The following is a 27030-nucleotide window of genomic DNA, read 5'->3' as shown; positions in this document are numbered from 1 at the left end:
AGAAGGAGTGCTGGGTGGTGACTGCCATTTACCAGCTGTGTGTCCTTCCGGTAAGGGAATCTCCCATTCTGTACCTCAATTTCTCCATCTGAAAAATTGGGGAGAGGGTGGAATATGAGAATTCTAAGTCCCTTTCTGGTGTGACATTCTATGTATCTGGAATTTAACTCTGTTACATTGTAAATTCGTTGAGAAGAAATTCCACATTATGCGTTGCCAGCCACTTCCTTCAGAAAGGGATTGTCGGAGTCCTTTCTGAGCATGGGTTAAGATGGGGAGCGAGCACCCAAACACTGGGTAACTGAGAAGTATGGGGATGGGTGCCAAGGCCCAGAAAGGTAGAATGGCCAGAGACAAACTTTCAACTTTGCATTGACTCTAGGAGGTGAGGCATAAAACTTAAAGAAATCACTAAACAGCAGTTGTCTTTCTAATGCCTTGTTGGAGGGCCACTACTATGTAGGTACCAGTGGCAGATCAGCTTCCAGCTCTGCCGCTGATTGCCTCCCCCCGTCACTGCTCAGCCACCACCCCTGTGTGATTCCCTGAAGACAGGTGCAGTGGGAATTTCTCTGATTCTCTGTATGTTAGCATGATGGAAATCTATTCTTTTGTGTTTCCAGAACAGCCTTCTCTCTCATATGGGAAATGCTCTTTTCCTTTGCCATGTATTTCCCATGAGTACTTCCATCTCCTTGACCCCATCCTTCTGGTTTTCACTGACTGGCCCTGAGGTAGGCACCTGACTAACATTAGGCCAGGCCTGGAACCCATCCCTTGGCCATATGACATCTGAGGCTTTCCTTGGGATTTTTTTTTTTTAACTTGTCACCAGAAATAGAGGTTTTCATCTCCTTTGTGGTGAAAAAGCTGGAACACGTGAAGTGTGGACATGGCTGGTGGCCATTTTTTTCTATTTTTGCGGAGGAAATAAGTTTAGGAAGAAAACAAAGCTGATATTCAGAGACAGTATGGTCAGCAAAGAAATTCCTGATGTCATGGTCCTAGGCGTGCCTGATGCCATGGTCCCAGTTGTGTACCCTTGCCTGTCCTTCCCATGGTTTTGAGAATCTTGGTGTGAATTCATCTGTGTGTTTAAACCACATTATGTGCTGAGCTTTCATCACTTGCAACTAAGAAGTCCTTAATAAGCAACCCAGGGACTGTAAATCATTCCCCTTTTAGGATCTCATTCTCCACACCTGTAAAGAGTTGGATTGTATTCCTACAATGCTTCTGACTCCATCAGTCTGGGACATTCAAACATAGAAGCTCCGAGAAGACTTTGAGAAAACTTATAAAGGAAACAATGAAAGAAATTTGTCTCAGGCATGCGCTCCTGAGGGAGATTTTGAGAGATGGGAAGGGCAGATACGCATTTTAAAGAATTAGACCTGAATCAAGATGAATTCTCTTGATCACCTGTTCATTTTTTATCTGGGGCCTCTTTTGTATTTCGGAGAAGTATGGGACTGCTGAGTAAAGTGCCAGTTAACCAGTTTTGCCTTAAAAAGTTGTGGATTGGGAATCAAATTAAGTGATTGAACCAGTAACCATCTTTCCAGTTGGGGACCTTGGTCTGTTCATCTATCAATTGGAAAGCCTGGGTCATTTGACTTCTAATATCCCCTTGGGTTTTGTATCTTAAAGGAGCCTATAAAAATTCTGGAATTCCAAAATATGTAAAGTGAGGGCGATGAACTGTTACAGCAGTTGCAGCACATTTATGAGTACTAGGCAGTCTTCAGCCTTGAACTGGCATGAGATCCACCCAACTATGGATGGGAGAAGATAGTAGAGATGGATACCAGGGTGAGAGCTGATGATATATCTTCCTTACACCAAAACCTGTAGTCCTTCCTAGTCCCTTCTCCAGACTATAAGCCATGACTCCTTGGCTATAAGGAATAAGATAGTTCAAGAAAAGAGCTTTTTGGAAGAGGAGAGTGTTAACTCAGATTGTGTTTTCTCCTCATCCAATCATCTGTGCTTAGAAATGTGAGGCCCGATGGGGCCAAGGAGCATGCTGAGTCCATCGCTTTCCCGTGGCTGTGCACAATACTTCTTAGAAGAACCAAGGGCCTGGCCAATTACCCCAATAATTTTTTTTATCACAACCTGCTCAGTCTTCAACTTAGTTCCAATCTCTGAGCACAGACACCCTGTTTTCTTTTCTAGAAGGCTAGAAAGAACTCCCCAACTATTTCCAAACATAGAGTTCAGAGCCTTCCTCAGGAGGGTTTGCAATGTAGTATAGGAGTTCAAATGTGCATTCTGGAGCCAGAATACTTAGGTTTAAATCCTAGCTGTGCCCCTTACCATGGAACTATTGGTGATCCACTCCAACTCCCTGTGATGAAATTTTCTCATCTCCTTAAAATGGAGATAATAATAGTGCCTAACTCATAGGATTGTTGTGTGGATTCAGTGACCTAATACATCTATCTGTCTATCTATCTATCTATCTATCTATCTATCTATCTATCTATCTATCATCAATCACCTGTCTATCATCTGTCCATCCATCTATCTACCACTCCATCATCACCATCATCACCTTAGACAGCGAAATGGCATGTAGTAAGCAGCTTAAGTAGTCTTTGCTACTATTATCCTATTGGATTTCCCTTTCACAATTTGGCTCAGCTACCATCATACCCTGAATCTCTAAATCAGGAAACCAAAGCTGGTCAGATCTGTAAGTTTTAGGAACAAGTCTTTAAACTTCTTTTACTTTAGTTTTATGGGTCTCAATACTCACAATGTGTGAAATCTTGATCTATACTCTATGCAGTTCATTCTGCTTCTTTTCTGGGGCTGACTTCCTGGTGACAGAATTATCTTAATAATGATCTGATAATGGTTTTAAATTCTACCATAGCTTCCTAAAAGGAGGGTTCTGGTGGCCTCAGCAGCTTATTTCAACTGGGGATGAGGTGGGATTGGGTAACTACTGTTTATGAAGCAGAATTGCAGGAGCTCAGCCATTGGATCCACTTCACAACTGAAGGAAAAGTCTTTCTTAGAAAGAAAGATGGTTTTCCTGTTCCATAGTTCTGGAGGCATCCATCTGGAAGGATGGTGTTCCCTGCCTAGCCCCCTCCCAGCTCCTTTCCCAGTAGGAATGATTGCTCTTGAAGCAGCCAGTCTGACAGAGACTTAAAGGAGCCAGATCTAGAGATGAGTCAGCAGGAGATGCTTTTCTTGGAATGATTACTGCTTTGCTGTTTGGCATTTGGTCAATTGCTGAGATTTTAAAAATCTGCACTGCCTAACCAGCATCCTTCCCTAGGAACTCTAGTTCTGCATGATGGTAATCTGCTTTCAATGAAATAGAGGTTTGTGGTCAAATATTTTTGGGAAATGATAGGTTAAAGAAAATTGACAAGGTTTCTTGACTTTAGGACTTTAAAGATCCTTTAATATGCTGGCATGTAACATGATTTTCCATGTGGGGGAATGTAGCATGCAGTGATTTCCAAACTTATGAGAACAATAAACCTATTTTCCTCACTGGAACATCTACTTAAGACACCTGGGGAAACATAAAACTTTGCAAGATAGGAGCCCTTTAGTGGTGGTTCTCAAACTTTGCAGCACGTTGCCATTACCTGGAGATTGAAAAAAAAAAAGTACTGATGTCTAGCTTCTATAATCAAGTGTTCTGATTTGAGAACCACTCCTATTGAGTCCTCTTGTCTTGTGTCATCCTCTGAATAGGCTCAGTCAGCAGAGCACTGACCCATTTCAAGTCATTGTTTTGCCACCAAGTAGCTGCATAGCTCTGTATCTAGGTGTGTAAATTTTTAATACAGGGAAACATCAAACCACCTTGATGACCTTAGGTCTCCTGTGAGGAAGAAAGGTGCTGATGGGACTTTGAAGAAATCATGCCCTTGAAGAACATGCTTGTAATGTTACTTTAGTTTACGGTGCAATGCACAGAAGGTCAAGACGACTAGATCTTGTGAGCGTGCTGCTCAAGGCACTATCTCTAGATGATTTTTGGAGGTTTGCTGTGTCAGAACCACAGAGATGCTTGTGCCCCATGGCAGACACACTGCATCAGAATTTATGAGGGTGGGATGATAGTATTCATGTTTTCAATAAATTCTTTGGATAATTGTTATGCACAGTGAAGTTTGAGAGCCCATACCCTGGAGGAGAGTCTGTCACCAACAAGAATTTGCTGTTTGTTTGGTAGAAGTCTGTTCATGACCTGCTCACACCTGTCTTTCCATCATTTCAACTCATGACTCCTGCACGTGCAGCCTTCTGTTTCTGCTACATGGTCACCAATTACAGTGTGTCGTGCTGATGAGGAGAAAAGGCTTGTGCTTACAAAGCAACCTCCTTTTGGGATCAGATTGTAGCCAGCTAGGGTGACATTGTGCAAAACCGTTGACAAAATTCCCAAGTGAGACATAGGAAAACTTCAAAGAAATGTGTTTTTTTTGGTACAAGGCAGGAATGAGGCAAGACTAGAAACCAGCCGCATCAGACCCTGCTGAGTGATGGCAGGATGTGGGATGGAGCTTTGGGAGTTTAAAATTAAACAGAAAGTTTCAAAGATATTAGATGCCTTGTTAGGAAATCACGTAAAGATGAATTGCGTGTCCTTGGAGACTCACCTCAGGAACCAATTAGGGCATGATGCTGGGGCAGTTAATATAAGAAAAAAAAAAACGTACCAGCAGGGTCTAGTGCTAGATCAGATGCTCAGGGAAAGAGGATGGTTCCCTAGCCCTACTATCCTGGGCTGAGTCTGAAAAAATACCCCAGGAAACTCTAGTGCCCGGGAGTTAAGAGTGACAGGAAAGAGAGGGACTCTGAAGAGAGACTAAGACATAGAAGTTCTGGGAGTAATCCCATCTCCACTAGATCACTATGATGATGGATTCATGCTGCACTGCTGTCTATTGAAAGGGAATAAAGATCCTCTCTTGAAGTCCAGAGAGGAAAAGTGACTTGCTTGCCCAGGGTCACACATCTAGTGTGAGTGAGATAGAACCCAGGTCTCCAGGGGATCAGCAGGTCACCGGCAGAGGAAACACTAAACAAAGGAGGAAGGCACTCGTGAAGTGGAATTCTGGTGAGGATGGTTCATGCCCAGCTCAATGGCTCCCAGGTCTACTTTCTTTTGTTATCCCTCACGGATTAGCTCAGTACTGACCTGACTGCTGCTATAGCAGGTACTCGAACATGATCAGAGTTCTTCTTTACAGCCTGTTCTACAACTCTGTTAAAAATCTCAGATCCATTAACACAGATTCCTCCAACAGGGTTCAGACAACACCAGAGCTCTCTCTGCTGTATAATTTGGGTGCCGTTTGTCATCAAACTACTGCTTTCATTAAGACTGTGAGAACAATCAGACAAGGTTTTATGAAGCTTTGTTAGGTGCTCAAATGAGCCTGTTTACTCTTTTGATTCCAAGGTTAATGCTAGTACTTACAAAAAATAAAAATGCAAACAGAGAAATCCTTAACAAACCAGCTTACTCTAATTAGGATAACAGCTGTTTGTTAAACATTCATGTTGCTAGAATGAAAATAGAAATATTCCTAAAAGCAGAGCCCATTGCACATTGTTAATGGATTTTTTTTTTTTTTTGGTTCGTGCTCTTTTGTTCATAGCACATAAATTTTCCTTCCTTAAAAATGTTCATTAACCATTTTAAATAGCCACCATATCTATGTGGAGTGCTTTTCTGTTTCCAGTGCATTTCTTCATCTGTTTTAATCTATGCAGTAACCTTACCTCGTAAAGCAGGGCAGATGTTATGATGCCCTTTCTGCAGAAGAAAATTGAGGTTCAGAGAGGTTAACTGCCATGTGTAAGATCAAACAGCTAATTGGGGACAGATTTGCCAGAACAAGGGCTGACTTGTAAGTCAGAATCACTTGCTCTCCATTCCTGTATAATAGAAGCATCCATCACTTTTTATATTACATTATTACGAGCTCTATATTTGTCTATCTCCACATTAGATGGCAAAGTTTGTTGAAGTCAGATACCCAATTTAAAGCTTTATTACTTGAAATGACTTGAACTTTTCCACAGGGGTCCCCCATCCGGCTCTTGTCTCCGCCCTCACAAGTAAAATGCTGAATGGATGGCGGGGAGGAATCACTCGGTGGTGACAGACTTCTTCCTCATTGCATTCACTGAGCATGCAGAGTGGGGGCTACCTCTCTTCCTGCTGTTTTTGAGTTTCTATCTTGTCACTCTGCTGGGGAATGCGGGAATGATCATTCTGATCCACAAAGATCGCCAGCTGCACACTCCCATGTACTTCTTCCTGGGCCACCTTTCCTTGGTGGACATGTGCTATTCCTCCGTCATCGTCCCTCAGCTGCTGGCTGTGCTACTGGACCACGGCACAGCCATCTCACAAGCGCGCTGTGCCGCTCAGTTCTTTCTCTTCACCTTCTTTGCTTCCATTGACTGCTACGTCTTGGCAATCATGGCCTATGACCGCTACGTGGCCGTGTGCCAACCCCTGCTCTATGTCACCATCATGACCGAAAAGGCCCGCTGGGGCTTAGTAGCCGGGGCTTACATTGCTGGTTTGGTCAGTGCCTTTGTTCGAACAGTCACAGCCTTCACGCTCTCCTTTTGTGGAAACAATGAGATCGACTTTATTTTCTGTGACCTCCCTCCTCTGTTAAAACTCACTTGTGGGGAAAGCTTCACTCAGGAGGTAGTGATAATTGTGTTTGCCATTTTTGTCATCCCTGCCTCCATGGTGGTGATTTTGGTGTCCTACTTGTTTATCATCGTGGCCATCATGCAGATCCCCTCAGCTGGAGGCCGGGCCAAGACCTTCTCTACCTGCGCCTCCCACCTCACCGCTGTGTCCCTCTTCTTTGGCACCCTTATCTTCATGTACCTGCGAGATAACTCGGGCCAGTCCTCAGGGGAGGATCGGGTGGTGTCCGTGCTTTACACAGTGGTGACCCCAATGTTGAACCCCCTCATTTACAGCCTGAGGAACAAGGAGGTGAAGGAGGCTGTCCTGAAAGCCCTGAGCAGATCAAAGGCTTCCGGAAGGCCCTAGGTAGACCCTTCTCCAATATGTCATTCCTTAGTTACTCCATCCTTTGTTTTTCCTCAAGTATAGTCTACTTGGGTAGACTTCCCCAGACAACCCTACTTAAAATTGGACCCGTACTTCCTACCTGCACATTCTGATTTATTATTCTGTGTACTACCAGGCACCATCTGGTGTACTATGTTTTACATATTTGATATTGTCTAATTCTCACAGCTAGAAAGTAAACTGCATGAGAGTAAGCATTTTAATCTGTGAGATTCATTTCTGTATGTCAGAGCCTAGCAATGCACCTAGCACATAGGTTCTCAATTTATTGAATGAATGAGTTATTCTCAGGTTCCAGTGTCTACCTTTAAATTCCAATTTCTTCAGTCCTCAGTTTTCTTTTTATTTTATTTTTATTTTTTAAAATTTATTGGGGTGACAATTGTTAGTGAAATTACATAGATTTTAGGTGATCAATTCTGTATTACATCATCTATAAATCCCATTGTGTGTTCACCACCCAGAGTCAGTTCTCCTTCCATCACCATATATTTGATCCCCCTTACCCTCATGTTCCACTCTCCACTCCCCCCTTTCCCTCTGGTAACCACTAAACTGTGTCTATGAGTTTTTGTTTTTGTTTTTCATTTGTTTTTGTTTTTCATTTGTTTGTCTTGTTCTTTTGTTGTTTTTGGTTTATATATCACATATCAATGAAATCATATGGTTCTCTGCTTTTTCTGTCTGACTTATTTTTTTCTTTATTTTTTTTTATCATTGCCCTTTTTTATTATTATAATATTATGTAATAGATTTACACTTTCTACCTAACAGCTTTTCTTTTTTTTATCATTGCCCTTTTTTATTATTATAATATTATGTAATAGATTTACACTTTCTACCTAACAGCTTTTCTTTTTTTTTTTTTTAATTTAATTAATTTTATTGGGGTGACAATTGTTAGTAAATTTACATAGATTTCAGGTGTACAATTCTGTATTACATCGTCTATAAATCCCATTGTGTGTTCACCACCCAGAGTCAGTTCTCCTTCCATCACCATATATTTGATCCCCTTTACCCTCATCACCCACCACCCACCCCCTTACCCTCTGGTAACCACTAAATTATTGTCTGTGTCTATGAGTTTTTGTTTCTCATTTGTTTGTCTTGTTCTTTTTGGTTTATATACCACATATCAGTGAAATCATAGGGTTCTCTGCTTTTTCTGTCTGACTTATTTCACTTAGCATTATATTCTCAAGATCCATCCAAGTTGTCACAAATGTTCCTATATCATCTTTTCTTACCGCCGAATAGTATTCCATTGTGTATATATACCACAACTTCTTTATCCATTCATCTATCGAAGGACATTTTGGTTGTTTCCCTGTCTTGGCCACCATAAATGGTTGGGTTTAGTTTTTTGATCCAATCTGCTATTCTGTGCCTTTTTATTGGTGAGTTCAGTCCATTTACATTTAGGGTGATTATTGATATGTGAGGATTTCCTGTCATTCTATCTTTAGTTTTCTGGTAAGGCTGTGTCTCCATTGTTTCTTTGCCTTTTGTTGTTGTCTATTATTTCTGTAAGGTGGTACTCTATGACGTTTCCCTCTGTTTCTTCTTTTATTACAGTATATATTTCAGTTCTGGATTTTTTTTGAGTGGTTACCCTTAAGTTTATGTAAAAGAAAGTTTCATATTTAGAGTATTCCATTTTCTTCAGCACGCTTACTTTCTGCATTCCCATATTCCGATTCAGGCCTTTACTCTCCCCCTTTTTATGTTGCCACAAATTGTCCCTGTTGATGGTGGTCAAATAGCCTCCTTTAGTATTTCTTGTAGTGCAGGTCGTGTATTAGAAAATTCCCTCAGCTTCTGTATGTCTGGAAAGGTCTTTATTCCTCCTTCATATCTAAAGGATATCTTTGCTGGATATATTATTCTTGGCTCATAATTTCTCTCTTTCAATAGTTTGAATATATGCTTCCACTCCTTCCTGGCTTGTAGAGTTTCTGCTGAAAAATCTGATGATAATCTAATGGGCTTTCCTTTGTAGGTTACCGTCTTCTTTTCCTGGCTGCCTTGAGGATTCTTTCTTTGTCGTTGATTTTAGACAGCTTCAATGCAATGTGCCTTGGAGAAGGCCTGTTGGGATTGAGGTAATTAGGTGTTCCATTTGCTTCTTGGATTCGAGGATCCAGTTCTGTCCACAGTTTGGGAAGTTCTCATCAACAATTTGTTTGAATATATTCTCTGTTCCCTTCTCTCTCTCTTCTCCTTCTAGTATGCCCATTATTCTTATATTGCTCTTTCTGATAGAGTCAGAAAGTTCTTGTAGAGTTCTTTCATTTCTTTTAAGTCTCAAGTCTCTTTCTTCTTCCATCTGTGTAATTTCCAGGTTCCTATCTTCGATGTCACTGATTCTTTCCTCCATCTGGAACACTACTACCTAAGCTGGTTATTTCAATCTTAATTTCTTCTATTGAGTTCTTAATCTCCAGAAATTCCATTTGGTTCATTTTAAAATTTCAATCTCTTTCGTAAAATGCTCATGTTGTTCTTTGATTGCGTTTCTGAGTTCATTAAATTGCCTTTCTGTGTTTTCTTGCATCTCATTGAGTTTTTTCAGAACTGCAATCTTGAATTCTCTGTCATTTAAGTCACATATTTCCATATCTTTAAGTTCCTTTTCTGGAGACTTTTCACTTTCTTTCTGAGTTGTCTTGTTGCCTTGGTTATTCATGGCAAATACTGATTTATTATTTCTCTTTCTGGACATCTACAGGAGTGGCTTCTGCAACAGGTTGATAGGAGAGGTCTTTCTTTTGTTTTCCAGTACTTGTTGGTAGAATGTTTTATTTTCTCTCCGACTGCAACTTTTTCCCTCTCTCACACAGTAGTGTTATGTTTTCTCTGCACTATTCCAGCTTCTCATACAATGGGGGATTCCCTGAGAGACGGTCTTCTCCTCTGCTAACAGTTCGCCTGGGTCATAGGGCGCCAAATCCCTGTGAGCATGTGGAGAGCTTTTGAAGTTCCAAAGCTCTTTCTGCACCAGATTCAGAGCCCATCTATTTCAGCAGTTCTGCAGGGATCCAACAGATAGGTGGGGCCAAGGGCAGGGTGAGTTGTGAGAGGTGGCCCACAGCAATGGCGGCGACAACCACCACAGCCGGTCCACTTCCACAGCTCCCTCCCCTTTGCTGGAACTAGTTGGGCTGCAAATCTGTGTCTGCATTCCACAGTTCTCAGAACAGCAAATAATCTGTCCTTTTGATCTGACACTGCTACTTTATCGCTTCTAGCACCGGGCAGGTGGGGGCGGGGCGAGCTCTGGGAGGGTAGAGAGGGAGCGGCTAGTCTCAGTGCCTAAGGCTTCCGTTTTCTGCTCCGCAGTGAGGGCTTAAACCACCGTGTTCAGCCTTTTTCCCTCAGTCTTTTCTCCGAGGTCTCTGCCATGAGCGTTGGGTTCAGCCGTGTTATATGCTGCCCCCTCAGCCCTGTGGGCCATAAGCGGAGCCCTAGCAGTCCGAGTTCTTCCCTCTCCCACAGCTGCGGTAGTTCCGGGATGCAGGGAGCTCGGAGCGCTGAGCTAGGTCTGCGTCCTGCGCCCTCGCGGCTCCGTCTCCGCACTTCTCCCTTCCCTCCTCCTCCACTCGAGCGATTCTCCCACCTTTAGGTGAATTCAGTAGTGGGTCTCTTTGTCTTGCCTGTCTGCTGTGCAGGGAGTCCTTTGTGGAGTTATAGTTGTTCGATTAGTTGTAAATTTGAGGGGAGCTTTACAGAGGCTCACCTCACACCGCCATTTTGATTCAGTCCTCAGTTTTCTTATCTGCCAGTTGGGTTTACCTACCTTATGAGACTGCAGTTTTGAGGAGTCAATGCATGAAGAGGCAGGGACCATGTCTGTCTCATTTACTAGTATCTGCTGAGTGTGGTTCATTGTCTGGCACAACATATACCTGATGAGTGAAGCAAAATATTTGTAAATTCAAAAGCTATCTACAGATGCAACTACTCTTTTGCTACAAAGAAATTTTCCAAATCCCATCATTTATTCTTTCATTGTTTCCCTTCTATTTTGTCTGTGGTTTTGAATAATAATAATAATAATAGATACAAACTGATATTTACTAGACAGTTACCGCCTTCCAGGAATTGTGATGTTTGCTACAGGAATTATCTGATTTAATTCTCAGCACAACTTTATGAAGTCTGTTCTATAATTATCCCTGCTTTATGGGTAGATGAGGCACCAGAGAATTAGAGGTTGAGCAATTTTCCCAAGGTCAGCAATCAAAATGTAGAGTAAGGTTTCCACCCAGCCACAGCCTGAGCTCTTAATTGCCGTACACACAGTCTCCTGCTATGATCTGCTGCCCATTCTATACAGGCACTCAATCTGGAATTTATTGTTATTGCGCTTTTCTTATTTCTTTTACCTGGTAAAGAAAAGGTAAAAACCCAATCTTTTTAACAATTAATGTATTTTCCATTTACAGTTGACATATAATATTAGTCTCATGTGTACAACATAGTGATTAGACATTTATATACCTTACGAAGTGAGGTACCCATCCAACACCATACATAGTTAGTATAATTTTATTGACTATATTCCCTATACTGTATGTATAAAAGTCCAATCTTTAGAGGTATGAGACAGTCAACAACAGTCACTTTATAGTCTCTCTGTGTCAGTATTGTGCAGTGTAACAGCACGTGTTAGTGTGTGCGTGTATGCACATGTGTGTGCGTGTATGCACATGTGTGTGCGTGCGCATGTAGTTGTGCATGAGAAAATGATGTGTAGATTAAATAAATGGTAGCTTCTGAACTCTAGTAACTTTCTTCTAAAGGACATATGACAAAAAATTTAGCAAAGAGTTGGGTAGGCACGTCTAGGAAAAGACAATAGGGGAAAAATTAAACTGGTGGCCAAAGAGATTTGGGTTCACACATCAGCCTTTGTTCACGTTTTTGCACAAATCACTTAAAAACTGCAGAATGGGGGTGGAACAAATCTAAAGAGTGCATCTTAGGGGCCATTTTTCAAATGTTAACTGCCATGCAAATGTTCCCCTAACACATCAACTTCTGTAGCAGGTGATAGAGGCATTTGTGCTGTAGAAAAAGGTCAGAATTTTGCACCAAAGTGCACATTCTGCTGATTCTCAGTTGTATGGCTGTAGATTAGTTAGAGCCTTTCAGTCTGCTTTCTCAACTGTGAAATAAAACTTATAGAGCATTTACTCTGGGCCAGGTTTTATATGGATCTCATTTATTCTCACAACAACTTGGTGCCTATAGAAAATGGAAAGATGCTGGGTGAAGTTCTATAAACATTAATTAGTGTTATTATAGTGATTGGCTCATGCCACACACCACCCAAGGAGCACTGATGGGCAGAGAGACCCATAGCTGATCAGCAGACCTCTTCACTTTTGAAATGTCTGGAACTATCTCTCCTGGGCCAATGTCAGCATTGGCTCCAGATAACTGTAGAACTATAATATTTCATGTCACAAATGGAGATGAAATACTGCCATTTGTGACAACATGGATGGATCTTGAGATTATTATGCTAAGCGAAATAAGTCACACAGAAAAAGTTGAGAACCATATGATGTCACTGACATGTGGTATATAAAACTGAAGCAACAAGACAAACAAATAAAGAAATAAAGAAACAAAAACTCATTGCCTCTTGTTATAGCCTTTGTTTTAAAGTCTATTTTATCTGGTATAAATATTGCTACCTCAGCTTTTTTTGTTTCCATTTTCATGAAATATCTTTTTCCATCACTTTACTTTCTGTCTGTGTATGTGTTTCAATCTGAAGTGACTCTCTTGTAGGCAGCATATGTAAGCGTTTTGTTTTCTTATCCATTAATCCTCCTATGTCTTTTGGTTGGAGCACTTAATCCATTTACATTGAAAGTAATTATTGACACATAAGTAGCTATTTCCATTTTAGTATTCATAATTTTAATTTTTTTTTTTCTGTCTTAAAGAAGTCCCTCTAAGATTCCTTGTAATACTAGTTTGGTGGTGATAAACTCCTTTAGCCTTTTCTTATCTGGGAAGCTCCTTATCTGTCTTTTGGTTTTGAATGATAACTTTACTGGGTAGAGTAATCTTGGTTGTGGGTCCTTGCTTTTCATTACATTGAATATTTTGTGCCAATATTTTCTGGCCTATAAAGTTTCTGTTGAGAATTCAGCTGACAGTCTTATGGGAGATTCCTTATAAGTTACTAGTTACCTTTCTCTTACTGCTTTTGGTATGCTCTCTTTGTCTTTAACTTTTGTCATTTTAATTATAATGTGTCCAGGTGTGGGCCTGTTTTGGTTCGTCCTGTTTGGGACTCTTTGTGCTTCCTGGACTTGTATGTCCATTTCCTTCACCAAGTCAAGGAGGTTTTCTGTCATGATTTCTTGAAATAGATTCTCAATCTCTTGCTTTCTTTATTCTCCTTCTGGTACCCCTATGATGCAAATGTTGTTACACATGATGTTTTCTCAGAGGTCTCTTAAATTCTCCTCATTTTTTTGGACTCTTTTCCCTTTTTGCTGTTCTGAGTGGGTGTTTTCTTCTACCTTCTCTTCCATATCACTGATTTGATCCTCTGCTTCATCTAGTCTGCTGATGATCCCTTCTAGTGCATTCTTCATTTTAGTTATTCTATTCTTCACTTCTGATTGGTTCTTTTATATGGTTTCAGTATCCTATTTTATGCTTGCAATCTCTTTGTTGAAGTTCTCACTAAGTTTCTTGAGCATCCTTATAACCATTGTTTTGAACTCTGTCTCTGGTAGTTTGCTTGCCTCCATTTCATTTAGTTCTTTTTCTGGATTTTTCTCCTGTTCTTTCATTTGGTACACATTTCTTTGTTTCCTCATTTTGGCTGCCTCTGTGTGTTTGTTTCTATGCATTAGGTAGATATGTTATATCTTCCACTCTTGGCCAGATAACCTTATATAATAGGTGTCCTGTGGGGCCCAGTGGCACAGTCTCCCTGGTCATCTGAGCCGGGAGCTCCAGGAGTGTCCCTTGTGTGGGGTGTGTGTGCCCTCCTGTTATAGTTGAGCCTTGATTGCTTTTGGCACATCAGTGAGTGGGACTGACCATCAGGCTGACTGGCTGTGGGTTTTGGCCCTGTCTTAGCTTATGGGATACTATGTTTGAAGCTTACCCCACTGAGTGGGATTTGCTTCAGTAGGCTCTGGTACCTATTGAGACCACCCTTTGTGTATGCCACTTGTAGGTCTAACTGGGTGGTGCTCTGCTATGGTCTGAAGTCAACCTCCAAGTATACTGGTTCTGGGGCCTCTTGGGAGGAGCTCTGGTACAGGCCCAGGTCAGCCACTGCCTGTGACTGCCTGGGGGCTTCAAAGTGATCCATGGTTGTTCCTTCCGGTGCTAAACCTGCAGGCTCATGGGAGAGGCCACGATGCCATCTGAGGACAGCTACCACCAATACCAGACCTAGGGTAATGCTGCAAAAGGCCAGGATACCCAGAGGCCTGTTGCTATCTGCTGGCTCCCTTAAGGTTCAGCTGCTGATAAAGCCTCGTGCAGCATGCGAGTTGGGTGAGGCAGAGTTTCAGGGAGTCACTAGAGTGGGAAGAGTTGTGTCACTAGGTTATTATAGACTCTGGTTTGGTGCCAGTGCTGAGCCTGGAGAGACTCAGTAAAGTCTCAGAGCACACTGAGGCCAGTTTTCACCTGCAGGGGGATCTGGACTACAAGAAAGAGTGCAACACGGGACTCCAAGAAATAGTTTTCCAAGAAAGAGAGCAATGCAGGAGGGGCTGGCTGGTCACAGAGAAAGTGTGCAAGTTGGGTGAGGCAGGGTCCCAGCTGAGTCAGCAGGGCAGAGCAATGGAGCTCACTGGGCCAATCAGACTCAGATTTGGCCTGTGGGGGTGGGCTCAACATAGGAAAGATGGAGCCTGCCTGCCTGCTGGCTATACAAGTGGAGGACCTGTCATTAGGAAAATGCCGACTATCTTCCAGTCCTTCCCCTGCAGTCACACACATCAGTCTGCCCCCCCATAAGCCTCTGAGGCCCCCTGAGTCACCATCCCTCCTCTGGAGCCCAAGGTGAGTGCCTGTGAGTGAGTCTGTGCACTGGCTCTTTAAGAGGATGCTTGGGTTTCCTGCTGTTTTCTGGCCCGAGCGGTCAGAATCCCCATTATTTTTCACCGTTAAATGGTGTGGGGGTTCTTCTTCCAGGCACCAGTATTCCGGGCTGGAGCCTAGTGTTGGGGGCTGGGTTCTCACACTTCTCTGGGGGAACCTACGTGGCTGAGATATCCCTCCTTATTCTCAACTACCACAGGGAGGTTTGGGGCCCATTTCACATCTCTGCCCCTCCTATAAGTCTTGATGTGGCATCTTTATATTTTTAGTTATAGGACTTCTTTTCAGCTAGACTTCAGATGATTCTCCAAGTGGATTTTTCTATAATTTAGTTGTAATTTTAATGTGTTCATGGAAGGATGCAGGCACAGTGTTTATCTACTCTGCCATCACAGATCTCTTCAATAGTTCATTTCTTATTATTAATTGGTGCTCTTCCACTACATGGCTATATAATACCATAGGTTGTGTTTTTACTTACCTGTTGATGTGCATTTGGTTGTTTATAGTTTTTGGCTCTTTTAAATAAAGCTGCTATGAACATTCATGAAAAGTCTTTGTATGGATATACACTTTCTTTTCTCTTAGGTCACTATATAAGGGTAGGATGGTTGAATGGTAGGTATATGGTTAACTTTTAAAGAAACTGCCTGTTTCCCAAAGTGGTTGTATCATTTAACACTTCCACCAAGAGTACAGAGTATTCCAGGTATTCCACATCTCTTTGACCACGTGGTATGGCCAACCTTTGTAATGTTAGCATTCTAATAATATGTAGTGGTACCTCATTGTGGTTTCAGTTTGTATTTCTCTGGTGAGTAATAATGTTGATGCTTACTCTTTTAATATGCGCAATTGCCACTAGTAAATTTTGATGAAGGGTCTGTTCAAATCTTTTGCCCATTTTTAAGTGGGTTTTTTTGTTTTCTTATGATTGATATTTGAGAGCTCCTTATATTTCTGAATAGAAGACCTCTATCGGATATGTGATTGCAAATATTTTCTCCCAGTTTTTTGCATTGTCTTTTGTTACTCTTAATAGTGTCCTTCAAAGAATAAACACTTTTAATTTTAGTGAAGTCCCATTTATCCATTTTGTCATTATGGCTTGCACTTTTAAAAAATACAAGAAATCTTTTAAGAACTTTTTGCCTATCCCCACGTTCTCAAAGATATTCTCCTCTGTCTTCTTCTAGAGGTTTACAGTTTTAGGTTTTACATTTATGTCTAGGGTCCATTTTGAGTTGAGTTTTATACATGGAACAAAGTATGGGTCAAAGCAAATATTTTTGCATATGAATATCAAATTGTTCCAGCACCATTTATTGAAAAGACTATCTTGTTTTCCACTGAGTTGCCTTTGCACCTTTGTTGAAAATCAATTGACCACATATGTGTGGGCCTATTTTTGGACTCAGTTCTGTTCCAGTTATCTATTTGTCTATTTTTATGTCAATACCATGCTGTCTTGAATACTAATAAATCTAGAAATCAGGTAGTACTATACTTCAACTTCATCTATTTTCATAGTATTTTAATTATTGTATGTAGGCCCTTTCAATTTCCATATGATTTTTAAAATTAATTTGTCAATTTCTACAAAAATGTTTGTTGTAATTTTGATTAAAATTGCATCGAATTTCATTGATCAATTTGAGGAGAACTGACATATTGACTTTTCTGACCCTTGAACTTGGTGTATCTCTCTTTTTATTCAAGTCTCCTTTAATATCTCTCATTACTGTTTTGTACTTTTAAATGTATAGACTTTTCAAATCTTTTGTCAGATTTGAATTCCCTAAGTAGTCCATTATTTTTGATGCCATTGTAATCAATTTTTAAATTTTTAAAAAAATTTTTAAATTTTTTAAAGCCATATCCATGACAAAATGGATAAATGGGACTTCACCAAAATTAAAAGTGTTTATTCTTTGAAGGACACTGTTAAGAGTAACAAAAGACAATGCAAAAAACTGGGAGAAAATATTTGCAATATTTTTAAAAAATTTTTAAAAAATGTTTAAAATTTTTAAATTTTCATTTCCAATTTTTCCTTGTATGCGTATAATAATGCAATTACTTTTCTATATTAATCTGCTAACCTCACTTATTAGTTCTAGTAACTTTTTGTAGATTCCATTGAATTTTTTGCATAGACAATTGTGTTATCGAAGAATGAAAACAATTTTTTCCTTTCTAATCTGAGTGACTTTATTATTTTTTTCTTTCTTTATTGCACTGACTAGAACCTCCAATATGATTGTGAATATAAGTGAAGAGAGTGTAAATTTCTGTCTTGTTCTTAATTTTAGGGGAACCATCTCAGTCTTTTGCCATTCAGTAGGCAGATTTTTCATAGATACCTTTTATCAGGTTAAGGGATTTCTAGTTTGTTGAGAGTTTTTCTTTTTTTAAATCAGGAATGGATTTTAGATCTCAGATGTTTGTACATCCACTAAGGTGACCATAGAGTTTTATTCTTTTTTCAGTAATGTGGTGAATTACATTGGTTGCTTTTGGAACATTAAACAGTTTTTGTATTTCTAGAATAAGCTACACTTGGTCACAGTGTAGCACTCTTTATTTTCAAAGGAAGCAGAAGATGTTTCTGAGAATTCTTCGTTGGTTAAGAAGGTCACAGATGGTATTGCCTAAAGCCATATGCCAGTTTTAAAAGGGGTTTGTGGTTCTGAGCCATCTAGTCATCTAAATTCCTCTATTAAAAGGAGGATAGAGAGAGAGGCAGTGAAAGGAAGATGGAGGCAAAGAAGAAATTTGGGATGTTTTAATCTTCTAAGAAATATGTTCTGAATTAGGCAATTTCAACCAGAACTCAACCCTGAAGATGCAGGACTGGCTGAGAGCTCATTAGAGGTGATAGCTCTCAGAAGGTATGATTTCAAGAGTGATAGTTTCGATCCTGTGTTGTTTGAAACAGTTGATCCCTCCTTTTTCTTGGAAGAATTTTCACTATCTTCCTCCATATTCTTGACACTATTTATTCTGGTTTCCTACCTCCCTTGCTGTTGCTCCTCAAACTTGTTTGCTGGGTCCTTATTTCTAAATGTTAGAATTACCTGGGGCTTAGTCATAGGTCTTTTTCTCCCTGTGTAGTCACTCTTTAGGTAATTTCATCCAATCCCATGGATTTAAATATTTAAAGTATTTTTTAAAAATTTGAAGTTTTTATCATAGCCTACAAGATTCAGCCAGTTTGGGGCCCTAACTACCCTCCTGACTATATCAACTTCTCCTTCCCTCTGGTTGAATCCCCTCACTCTTCCTTAAATATACCAACCTATTCCTGCACCAGGATCTTTATACCTGCTCTTCCCTTTTCTTGGAAAGTGTTCTCCCAGATTTTCTCATGGCTCACTCCCTTATTTTATTCAGTTTTCAGCCAAATACCTAAGAAAGGCTTGCTCAAACTCAAACCTCTCTACATAAAATAGCTATTCCACCCTGTCATCATCTGTCCTCTGATCCTGCTTTACTTTTTAATCATAGGCCTTCTTGCTACCTTGTATTGTGGTCATCATTTATATCATGTGTTCATTGTCTGTTTCATGCACTGTGATGTAACAGCCAAGAAAGCAATGGTGTTGTTTATTTCCTTTTGACTGTCAGTAGGTACTCAAAAATATTTGTTTAGTGAATAAATGAATTAATATCTTACTAACAGTTTATACATTAGGTTTTACAAGTCATTCTTACTCAATGTATGGATTTTTGTTTTGTTTTGTTTCTTTATTTTTCCAGGCATTTCTCTTGCATTTGTATTACCTATAATTAGATGGCAGGGGTTTCTATTAATTTACTCATAAAACACAGTTGGCTTTTCTCAGGTATGGTTAACACAAAAGAACAAGAGTAGCAGAAAATTCAGTTGACCGTGCTTTGCACAAAATCTTTATGCTTTCTAAATCTAATGACATTAATTATTGACTAAATATTGTCTTTGCTTACCCAATCTTAAAAATCACTTAAATTATTTTTATGCCAGGTTCTGTCTTTAGTTTATGAGTACATTGAGGGCATGGACTGTGAATTATTCATCCTTTTAGTCCTGGGGCCAGACTCAGTGCCTGGTATGGTGAAAGTTTAAAATAGATGTTTGTTGAAAATGACAAATAAGAGAAGGATTCAAGGAAATGAAAGCATCTAGGTACAGATTTATGCCTCTTCTTTGTGAAAACTTGTCAAGGTCTTCATAAAAGTTTGTGATTTTGTATTTTCTTAATCAATTGTCTTTTGTGTCCCAAACTTAATCCTAATTCCCTTTGTCAGGCAAACTCCCCACTTGCATACAAGTCTATTCCCAGCCAAATCAGCTTCCCCATTACTTACTGCAGATAGAGCTATACCTTAGAATGGATATAGCCTCCTGTGGAACCTACACGCTGTGGGTAATAGCAGACCAGGACAGGCCCACACGGATGGCAACCAATTTAAACCATATGACTTGAGTCCAACCCTGATGGTTCTTATTATATCAAATATGGGCTAGATGAAAACAGAATAAAGAGAAAATTGCAGATCTGCCCAATTGATGTTTGTGTAACTGAGACGATTCTGGCACCATTCTGGTTTAGTAGGCAAGACAGTTTATTTTCCTTACAAAAAAACCCATTTTTTTCCTTCCTAAAATACCAGCCACTGTAAAATGTTAAAGCAATAACAGGATATAATATTAATCACTCTTCCCTATGAAACGAAACCACCATTTCGGTTACAAACGATCCCAAAATATAGGGACTTAAAACAATAATAATCATTTTATTGTTATCTCTCACAGTTCTAGAAGTTGACTGGACTCAGCCAGGCAATTTTCACCTGGGATCTCATGTGCTTGTAGTCAGAGTTGAGACTGGGATCAGCTGAAGTTTCATTCACTCATATGTTGGATGACTGACTGGTGAGACTCAAAGACTTATAGGCTGGAACAACTGGGGTTTCTTGGGCATCTCTCTCTAACTCTATGTGGTCTCTCCACTGGCCTTTCCAGCATGGCAGCTTCAGAGTAGTGCGACCTTTTACATGGTAACTCAGGGCTCCAGAAGTGTATGCTCTGAGAGAAAAAGAAAGTGCCAGGTGGAAGCTGTTTTGACTTTTCTTAGGTCCTAGACTTCCTACAGCACCATTTCTGGGGGTACTCTATTCATCAAATGAGTTCCCAACGTTCCCCAGGTTCAAGGGGAGGAGCATAGACTGCATCTTGTGATGGGACCATGGCCAAGTTCATCAAGAGCATGTGGACTGGAAAATACTGTTTTGACCATTTTTTGGAAAAAAATCTGCTACAACCACTGTTAAGATATCGTCAGCTCTCCTCCTAGGCAGCTCTTTCTGCATACTCTGTTTTGCATACATGTGTTTTCATGATACGTGCTGTTATAAAAATTTCTTTGTTCATACTAGCCTAATTGTTATATTACAGAAAAAGAAACTGAAGTAAATAACATGGTTTTGTCACACAGTGAGTTGTTAGCTGCAGAGCTGAGCCAGACTCTAAGTCTCTTGGTTACAAATCTAGGCCTCTCTACTACCCCACATGAAATCATAAAAGCAGAGCTCTGTGATGTTTCATGTTGAAGCTGTGGGTGCAATAAGATGGATTTTGAGGTACTTGAGGAAGGCAGGACAGTTAAGAGGCTAGTTGGTAACCCATGTAAAAGCAGGTGGTTTTATATTCATAATGAAAACTCAAATGAAACATAAAAGTTTAAGAGATGCCATAGAGAAAAGCAAATGGCTGATTATATGTTTTCTCTTAAAAAGGTTGGATTTTTATAAGTATAGAGAAAAATAGAAGTAAACTTAGACTGGGGACAAATAAACCTAGTTTGGTAGGGCCGGTAGATTACAGTTGGAAACCAAGGGACAGTTACAAAAAAAGCAACACTTTTTTTTTAAGTGTCTATGATATACTAGGCACTATGGTAATTGTCTGATATACATGTCCATTTAGCCACAACCAGTTTTGTGATGATAGGATTATTAATCCTATTTTACAGATGAAGAAGATAAGTGTCAATGCTTTAGATGATTTCCCTTAGATCTCACAGTGGAATCACAACTTGCTGAAAAGCCAAGATTTAGAACCAGGTCTTTTCTCTACACTACAGAGCAATTGTTAGAGGAATTAGATTTAATAACTAGGAATAATTTGCTCCAGAGCTGGAAATATTTAAAAAGAGGATTTAGATAAAGAAAAAGAACACACTCTTCTGGGTAGCTATGGAATGTTTTTAAGATGGATTCCAAAAGACACCTCCATCAACCAGTAGGCATCTAGTTTCACAAAATCCCAGAGCTGGAATGGAACTCAGCTCTGAATCATGTGATTCAGTGAGTCTTTAACACATCAGGGCCACTGAGGGATGTTTTCAGAATACAAGTGCCTGATTCCTTCACTAAAGTCCGGGTTAGTAGATCTAGCATGGCGGTTGGAAGGAAAGCAATCAAAGCGAGTTTGTAGTCTTCTCACAGGCTCAGGATAGTCGGAGGTTTGACTTTCAATCAAATCCCCTTTGCATCTAATTCAAGAATTGTGTAGGTGTAGACTGGATCCAAGATATATGAAAGTCCTGTTGAAATGGCTTTGACTTGACCAGGGCATTTCCATCTGTTTGTTACAATTGGTTTTGGAGGAATCTGTAATTGATGAGTAACCTGACTTTGCTGAAATGCAGTTGCACCAGAAAATGTGTGCTTGTCACATACCCATGGAGGGGCTATGTGATAGGCAAGGCACAATGCTTAAGGAACCCAGGGTTGACATTTCCTTGAATGAGGTGGTCCACACCCACTCAGCACTCTCTGGTTATGGGAATAAATGGAGTTCAGATGCCCAGGGCATCAAAGGGAGGAAGCTTTCCCTGTGGATGAACTTCCTCAGGGCCCCTTGCATGTCCTTGTTCCTCAGGCTATAGAAGAAGGGGTTCACCATAGGTGTGATCACAGTGAATAGTACCGCACCAATCTTATATCTGTTGTCAGGGTGAATGGGTAATGGGAAGAAATAAACCCCCACAATGGTCCCGTAGAAGAGCAATACAACTGTCAGGTGAGAGGCACAGGTGGAAAAGGTTTCCCACTTCCCCTCCGTGGATAAGATTCTCAGAACAGTCCTGACAATGCAGACGTAGAAGAGGATGAGGGCAAAGGGAAAGGTGATGACTACTGAGCCCACGATAAATAAGACAAGCTCATTGATCATTGTGTCTGAGCAGGACAGTTTAAGCAGAGGGTCCAAGTCACAGAAAAAGTGCAAAAGAGTGCTATTGTCACAGAAGCACAATTGAAGGAGCAGAAGAGTGTGTGTCAGGGCAATAATCTTACTGAGGACTCATGGTGTGACTGTGAGCAAAATGCAGAGCCTAGGTTGCATGATGGTGGTGTAATTCAGAGGATGGCAGACAGCCACAAAATGGTCATAGGTCATGACTCCCAAAAGGAAATTGTCAACGATGACAAAAACACAATAGAAAAGTGTATCTGTGTGATACAACTTGTATAGGAGAGATGGATTGACTGTTGGTCTGAATATTCATCAGCATTTTGGGGATTGGGTTGGAAATGGATGAAATATCAGCAAAGGATAGATTGGCAAGGAAGAGGTACATTGGGGGGTGAAAGTAAGAATCGAAGCCGATGGCCAGAATGATGAACTCGTTCCCAACCACAGTGACCAGGTACATACCCAGGAAAAGCACAAAGAGGAGCTTCTGCTGCTCAGCCTGGTCGGAGAGTCCCAGGAAGAGGAATTCAGAGCTGGTGCTTTGGTTTCCTTGACACATATTTCTGCTGATCTGAGGAAAGGAACACAAAGTCTCCATACCCCCACAAGGAACCCCAATATGGTACCACTCAGCTGCAGCCATTGCAAGGAGGTGGGCATTCCCCCTAGGCTGAAGGGAAATGAAGGGTGGAGAAAAATTACTTAGTAAGCCACGTCAGCAGTGCAGAGCTTCAGGAAATGTCTTAGAAGGAAAAGACAGAGACATGACAGATACTTCTCAACGAACACGTTTTAAACTCTAATTCTGAATGTGATTTTTACAATTGGCTCCAAATGTAGTTAAATGCCCCCAGTTAAGGGTAACGTGTGAGGTGTACTCCATGTTCTAAAGATGCTAGATATCCCTGAAAGGATTACTTTACAATGAACAATCTGGTCCCAAAGACCTTTCCCACCATTCACCCTCATCCTTTAAATCTAAGACAGAAATTTGAAGAATCATTAAAGTGAAGAGTTTGGTAAGTAGAAACAATTGAGGGTTAAGAATGCTTATGGGAAGGTACTGTTGTGTGGGTGCTTCTCCTTCCCACTCAAGTTAGGAGGGGACTCCAAAAGAACCGATCGTGGAGAATGTGTATAAGAAGGGGAGACCAGAACTTTACTTATGGCTAGATGTTAGGTGAATGGAGAAAAATTAGAGGACACATATGAACCTAAAGACACGTGTTTGCCTCTCACTTCTAAATGAGAAGGTTCAGGGGATCAGCGCACTGTGGCCAGGGTAAGGGGAAAGCATCGTAAAGTAATCCTGCTTCCTCACCCATGGCATAGCATGAATATGTGAGTTTCCTAGAGGCCAAGTAAATCATGCAGGAAGTCACTGGATTCAAGTCACCTTGTTGAGGCTCCAACCAAGAGCTACAGCTTAGGGTATAGGAGGCTGTAGTTCTAAGAGGTCATAGGGTAGCTCTCTTATGAAAGGATCATAAAGAGATGAGGGAGGAAATTCACTAAGCTTCAAGAATTGATAAATTCTAGTCATATGGGTTATGACCCCCAAAAGATGCCATCTCTAATGGAAGGGGATAGTCTATGGCCTCTTTACCACTTGAATGAATGCCAGTGTAGGAAGGGAATCTGAGGGCCCAGTGATTCAGCACTTAGGGCTCTTAGTTGCAAACAAAAGAAATAAACTCTGGCTTTTAAATATTGAAATGAAATGGATTGAAATGGTATTGAGTGGTTCACGGATACATTGGGAAGGCTGGTAAAACAGACCCTGAAATGGACAGGAGCAAGGGAGGCTGCACAAACTCACAGCCTGAATTAGTAGATCCCTTCTTCTAGTGTGTACGTGTGCCTCATAATAAAGTGTAGCTATTTGTTACTCAAATCAAGAACACTCACCCCCTCCTCAAGAGGAAACAACTTAACTTATGGACTAACTGTACAATTATTCGTGACTAATATTTAAAATAACGGGTGATAGAAAAGAAAGAAAAAGTAAGTTGATCTATATCTACCTGTCTGTCTATCTATTTAGTCACAGCTAGGAAGGAAATGTGTGTTGAAGCAGAATCCTTGTTTCTACAACTTGTCCATGAGGCATATTTATAAACTCCTTCTGTTACTACCATGTTTCCCCAAAAATAAGACCTAGCCAGACAATCAGCTCTAATGCATCTTTTGGAGCAAAAATTAATATAAGACCCAGTCTAATTTTCTATAAGACTGGGTATAATATAATATAATATAATATAATATAATATAATATAATCGGGTCTTATATTATTTTTTTGCTCCAAAAGACACATTAGAGCTGATTTTCCGGCTAGGTCTTATTTTTGGGGAAACACGGTATTATGGTCTGAATGTTTGTGTCCCCCCACTGCCCCAAAGTTCATATGTTGAAACTTAATCCCCAGGGATGGTATTAGGAGGTAGGGTCTTTGGGAAGTGATTAGTTTTGAGAACAGCCCTCAGGAATGGGATTAGTGTCCTTATAAAAGAGGCCTGAAAGCGCTCTCTCTCCCCTTCCACCACGTGAGGACACAGCCAGAAGATGGCTGTCTATGAACCAGGAAGTGGCCTCTCACCAGACACCACACCTACTGGTGACTTCATCTCAGACTTTCAGCTTCTAAAACTATGAGAAATAAATTTCTGTTGGGTATAAGCCACCCAGTTTAGGGTATTTTGTTACAGCAGACTGAAGGGACTAAGACAACTACTGTCTTAGCATAGGCCTTGTAGAAAGCAGACTCTGAAGGAAGAATTTATATCTTGACATTTTATTTGGAAGATAAAACCCCAGGGAGGTAAGGAGGACAATAGAGGGAACTAAAGCTGGACTAGATACAAATCAATGCAATGAAATGTATTACATCAAGGATGGTTATTCACAATCATGGAAGAGCCAGAGATAACTTATCAGATATGTTTGCTCAGTATGTAGGACACCTCTGCAAGGAGAAATCATAGCTGGGAGCAGTTCAGTATGTGGAGAAAAGAAGGGATACTTATATGCCCTATTCTTTCTCATTTCTTGCTTCCCATCAGCCAAGGTTCACCCCATGGGGATTTGACTCTTACGAACTTCCAGGTTGTATCTTCTGGCCTCGAGGTGGACACGGAAAGTCAGGAGCCATGTTCCACAATATGGCTGTTAACCTGAGTCTGGAAGAGAAGGGAAACTGTGTGGTAGGTTTGGCATGTAGGTTCAATGTGAATGTGTGCTAGCTGAGAGACCTTAGAAAGAGGTAGCAGAGGTTGGGAGGTGAGTGTCATTAGAAAGAAGGAGGTAATGTAAGGTTTGTGTCCAATGCAATACCCCTCTTTTGATACATCTACTCATGCCCTCTCATTATCTTGATATTCTATAGCACAATCCAGTGCCTCCATTTTCCCAAGAGAATGAAAATACTCTGAGAAGGGAAGCACACGTCCAATCGGTCTAGAGCAGTTTTTTTCAATCTTTTATTTGTCATTCACCAGAAAAACCCTTAAGGAGCCTTTATAGATCTTTTATCCTCAATCTTTTCCACCTCTCATGAAAATAAATACTATGGAATAAGATTTTGTCAGACAAGCTTGAGCTTTGGAGAGTCATAAGCCATTCAAATATCTAATTGTTTTTTACCCTCCAAGTACTAAATTTTGCCCACTTTGGGGCGATATCATCCATGTTGAGACCGCTTTAAGGGGGTGGTCATTCTTGATCTCTTGAAAAACTACAGTGAGAGTATTAGCTAAACAAGTTGCAGTCCTCATGTCTGTAACTGGCACTGAGGCTCTGACTGATATCCTTTATCTCCCTCCTCTACCGCTGACTAGATTCCTCCCTCTTAGCTCACACTTTGGCTGATCTGGTTGTTTTCTGTAGGACCCAGAACCTTTTCCCTGAGGGGTACAAATTCTTAGTTGTCCTGACTGTTTCGGTTGTGGTTGTTGTTAACTGCTTGTTGCAATCTTTCCTCCCGAGTTCAGAATTACCCTGGTTCAAAGTTTCAGGAATGGGAAGCCCATTTTCCCTACCATGCTGTGAAATTATGGAGATAGAATCTGAATGTTAGTCCTATCTAAAGAGGAAGACTTGGAAAAATCTCCTGAGCCTCTGACTGCATTTTATATGTTCAAAGTTTTTAATGAAACATTACTTATGCTTTACTCAATATCCTGTTCTGGCCTAAATATTCTGAAGAAGTCATGATGGCTAGCACTCAGGTTCTATCCTCCAGAAGTTCACAGTTGACCTGAAAATATAACATGTGAACAAGAAGCAAGAGCTTGTAGTTACCAACAGCAGGTGAGTTAAATGGTTGCCCTAAGGTATCAAGCACGGTAAGGAAAATGCTGCAGGAATTTGGGGGGCAGAGAGCTGCCTATGGACTGGGATAGTAAGTAAATATTTTATGGAGGAAGTGAACTAGAGCCATTTTAAAAAAATGGGTGGGGTTTGTGTAGGTGTGGAGACACGGAGAGGAATTTTGATGTAGGTGGACAGTATGAGCAAAGGCCAGATGGTGGGACCATGCCTGGTACATTCTGGGTTTAGTAATGAGATTGTTGCTAAGACTGAGGTTTACACAAAGAAGTA

The 27030-nt window shown here is 40.6% G+C and overlaps 2 protein-coding genes across 2 annotated transcripts; one reads left to right on the top strand and one right to left on the bottom strand.

The window, feature by feature from the left end:
* Nucleotides 1–6112: 6112 nt before the first annotated feature.
* LOC308503261 (olfactory receptor 9Q2) lies at nt 6113–7060 on the top strand (the record flags this gene model as incomplete). Its single annotated transcript, XM_081062421.1, has 1 exon — nt 6113–7060. Exon 1 carries the CDS (start codon nt 6116–6118, stop codon nt 7058–7060), a length of 945 nt encoding a protein of 314 aa, XP_080918547.1. The 5' UTR covers nt 6113–6115.
* Nucleotides 7061–22016: 14956 nt separating this feature from the next.
* LOC308503341 (olfactory receptor 1S1-like) lies at nt 22017–23031 on the bottom strand (the record flags this gene model as incomplete). The annotated part of the gene is given in 4 exon segments (XM_081062665.1): nt 22017–22541; nt 22545–22673; nt 22676–22714; nt 22717–23031. Coding segments are annotated over 4 exon segments (1008 nt in total).
* Nucleotides 23032–27030: the final 3999 nt, after the last annotated feature.

The sequence above is a fragment of the Rhinolophus hipposideros genome (assembly GCF_964194185.1).
Source record: "Rhinolophus hipposideros genome assembly, chromosome: 10".
Classification (NCBI taxonomy): Eukaryota; Metazoa; Chordata; class Mammalia; order Chiroptera; family Rhinolophidae; genus Rhinolophus; species Rhinolophus hipposideros.
The sequence above is the reverse complement of the archived record's forward strand: the minus strand, read 5'-3'. Positions and strand labels throughout refer to the sequence as shown.